The sequence below is a fragment of the Hipposideros armiger genome, unplaced genomic scaffold (genome assembly GCF_001890085.2).
Source record: "Hipposideros armiger isolate ML-2016 unplaced genomic scaffold, ASM189008v1 scaffold_922, whole genome shotgun sequence".
In the NCBI taxonomy this organism is placed as follows: Eukaryota; Metazoa; Chordata; class Mammalia; order Chiroptera; family Hipposideridae; genus Hipposideros; species Hipposideros armiger.
Genome location: NW_017732272.1, coordinates 405,516 through 408,601, shown reverse-complemented (window position 1 = coordinate 408,601; position 3,086 = coordinate 405,516). Strand labels below are relative to the sequence as shown.

General features: G+C 33.0%; 1 protein-coding gene across 1 annotated transcript in view; it reads left to right on the top strand.

The window, feature by feature from the left end:
* The window catches only part of LOC109375255 (C-type lectin domain family 7 member A-like), a 35,238-nt gene that overhangs the window by 3,985 nt on the left and 28,167 nt on the right, over nucleotides 1-3,086 (top strand). The window contains exon 2 of the mRNA XM_019630542.1: nucleotides 582-733. Within this exon, the coding sequence (XP_019486087.1) occupies nucleotides 582-733 (152 nt within the window). The remainder of the gene's footprint in view (nucleotides 1-581; nucleotides 734-3,086) is intronic.

The window sequence follows — 3,086 nt, the reverse complement described above, 5'->3', positions numbered from 1 at the left end:
ATTATAATTTTATATACACTTACATTTATTTCTAATTGCTTCATGATTGACTATGACCATATTTGGACTTCAATTTTCTGTCTCTGGACCCATACTTCCCCATTATATGGATCAAGTAACTAATACAAATCAGAGATACTCTGTAAATAAATAATTACTCTTATACTTTTATCATTTGGAAAATCACATTCTGAAATGGATCTCACACCTGTAAAATAAGTTAACATGAAATTACTGCATATCTTAATGATTGATTTTGAGTATATGTAATTTAAGACTTATCATCAAGAAAGGGAGTTCTGGGCTGAATTTGAAGGAATGGAAAGACAAGTCAAGAAAGAAAGGAAAGTTGACTGTCTAAAACACTGTTATAGTTATTCAATTCATTTTTTAATTTTAAGTGAATGGAGGTATTTTAATGGGGTCTCTTTTGTAAAATCATAACTATCGTTTGACTTGAAAATGAAATATGTTAATGGCAATTTGTTGATTATTTATTGTGTCCTCAGGATGATTGGTGTTTGCACTGAAAGAGCAGAGTGGTTAACATGAACCTCATCACATTTATCTTTTATTTCCAGAAATTCTTTCCAGCTCTTGTCCCGCGAACTGGATTATGCATGAGAACAGCTGTTACCTATTGAGCACATCAGAGGATTCCTGGGAGAGAAGTAAAGCACAATGCTCTCGACAGGGCGCTAATCTCCTGAAGATAGAGAGCTCAAATGAATTGGTGAATGTAGATTTCAGTTGTAATTATCTGTGGTCTATATTGAGCAGAAAAATAGAGTTAGATTCAACGTAAAGATGTTTCCCTAACAGAAAGTTATTGTTAATATTCTCCTTAATTATAACAATAGCATGCATTAAGTGGGTAAAGTGTATTTTATATGCTTTTATTTTCAATTAGTGAATTAAAAATAAGCACATTTCATTTTCAAACAAATCCTTTTAAACACACTGCAAATCTGCATGACTAATAATCAGGCCACTGCTCATTTTTGTGGGTTTGGATTTCAATTTTTAAATTTAGTGGAGTAAAATAGAAAGTTCTCCTATTGTCATCATAATTTTAAAGAAAAATAATAGCAGTGAAATTATACATTTATAAATCATTTACTCCTTGCAGGATACTGGGAATGGTAAAGAAATTTAAAAAGTAACTTACTAATGCATAGCTCATATAATTTGTAAGAAAAAATAAACACCTCAACAGCTGTTAAAAGTTAAATGTTTGGTATTGGCAATAAATGCAATAAGGAGAGAGAGAGAGAGAGAGAGAGAGAGAGAGAGAGAGAGAGAGAGAGAGAGAGAGANTTCACAAAGAGAAATGGAAACACAGAAGTCATTTGCCCAAGATCATGCAACAAATAAGTAAAAAGGGAAGATTACTCTTCGTCATCAGTGTTATTTCCCCTGCATGAAGCTGTCTCTTCCAAGAATGAGTGGGATTTCAGGAGTCCTGGTAGTGTGAGATGTATAGCCATCAATGTGGAACTGAAATCAGGAGTGCATAGTTATCAAGGCACTGTGCTCAAATTACAGTTCTAGAACCTGATGAGGTATGCTAAAGGTGGGGGGCAATGCAGACTCATCCAAGATAACTAGATTATCCAGGTGTCAGTGATTAATGGTCACTTCAGTATTTGCCAGATTTTGATGAATTGTAGAATTTAAGTACTCCACAACCCATTATCTTATTTTCTCATTCATTTTCTGCTCTGTCTGGTCTTCAGGAACTTTTGGGGTATCTCATTGGCGTTGCATTGCTGTGACTTTGGGAATCCTGTGCTTAGTACTACTGGTGATAGCTGTGGTACTGGGTATCACAGGTGAGTATTGCTGGGGAAAATTAACAAGAAGAAATATTTAATAAGCATTTATAATACAGTAGACACTCTTTTGAAAGCTTGACATGCATAGCCTAATTTAATCTGCATATTAACTCTATTGAATTGGTGTTATTAATTCCCATTTTATTTATAAGGGAAGTGAGAGACTGGGAGTTTATTTTACTTTTCTAGGGTCATTATCTAGTTAGTGGTAGGACCATAATTAGGAATTTAAGGCATCTGTCTAAAAAATTCACACTCTTAACTACATTTCTCTACTACCTTCCTTGAATGGCTAGTTATAAAGCTGTGGAATTCCCAAGATAAATTAATGGAAGAAAACTAGGAGAGGTGAAGAAGGAAGTACAATTTGGTGCTATCTTCCTAACAAAACAAATGCCCTAAAAAAAACTATGATCTATTTTTATGAGTCTCACGATTTAAGGAAACTATTTTATATCTTGTCTTTAATCTCAATTTCTTTGGATAATACCAGGAATTACCTGAGGTACTTACTAAACACTAAGTAGATATTTTGTGATTGATGAATGAATTTCCTTAGATTTTATATCTCAAGCATTCTATTGTCATTAAAGTATTGTACTTTCAGAGAGTCTTTGTTAGATTCCTTAATTGTTCAAATGTTTATTCGGTATAGTCTATGTTATAGATACTGGACAGGTTCTCAAGTAGCTCTCATTTTTAAAATACAGAAGATAGACAATTTATTATTATTGCAAATTTATCATGGCTCCAATTGCTTCCATTCTATTTGTCATTTACTTTCTCCTTAATACTTTTTCTTCTTCTCTACCTGCTTCATTTTTCTCTTTTTTACTATACCTCCTACATGGAAGTTATTTTTCTATCTATTCTATCATCTATCTATCTATCTATCTATCAGCTATCGTCTATCATCTATCTTTCTATGTATATTCATCTATCATTTTTCTATCTTTACCTCTCCATCAGTAGAGTATTATCTATCATTAATTAAGAATATATCTCTTTATATTACAACAAAAATATAGGTTTTGGAATTTCAATTTTCAAACATAGTAGAATGATATTTTTTGTCATTATTGTTGTTGTTGGTATATGAAGGTCTGTGGAGATCTAATTCGGGAAGCAACCCATTGAAGAATGACAATTTTCCACCAAGAAATAAAGGGAACCACAGTCAACCCACACAGTCATCTTTAGAACACAGTGTGGCTCCTACCAAGACTCTCACAACCACAGGCAAGGGCAGAG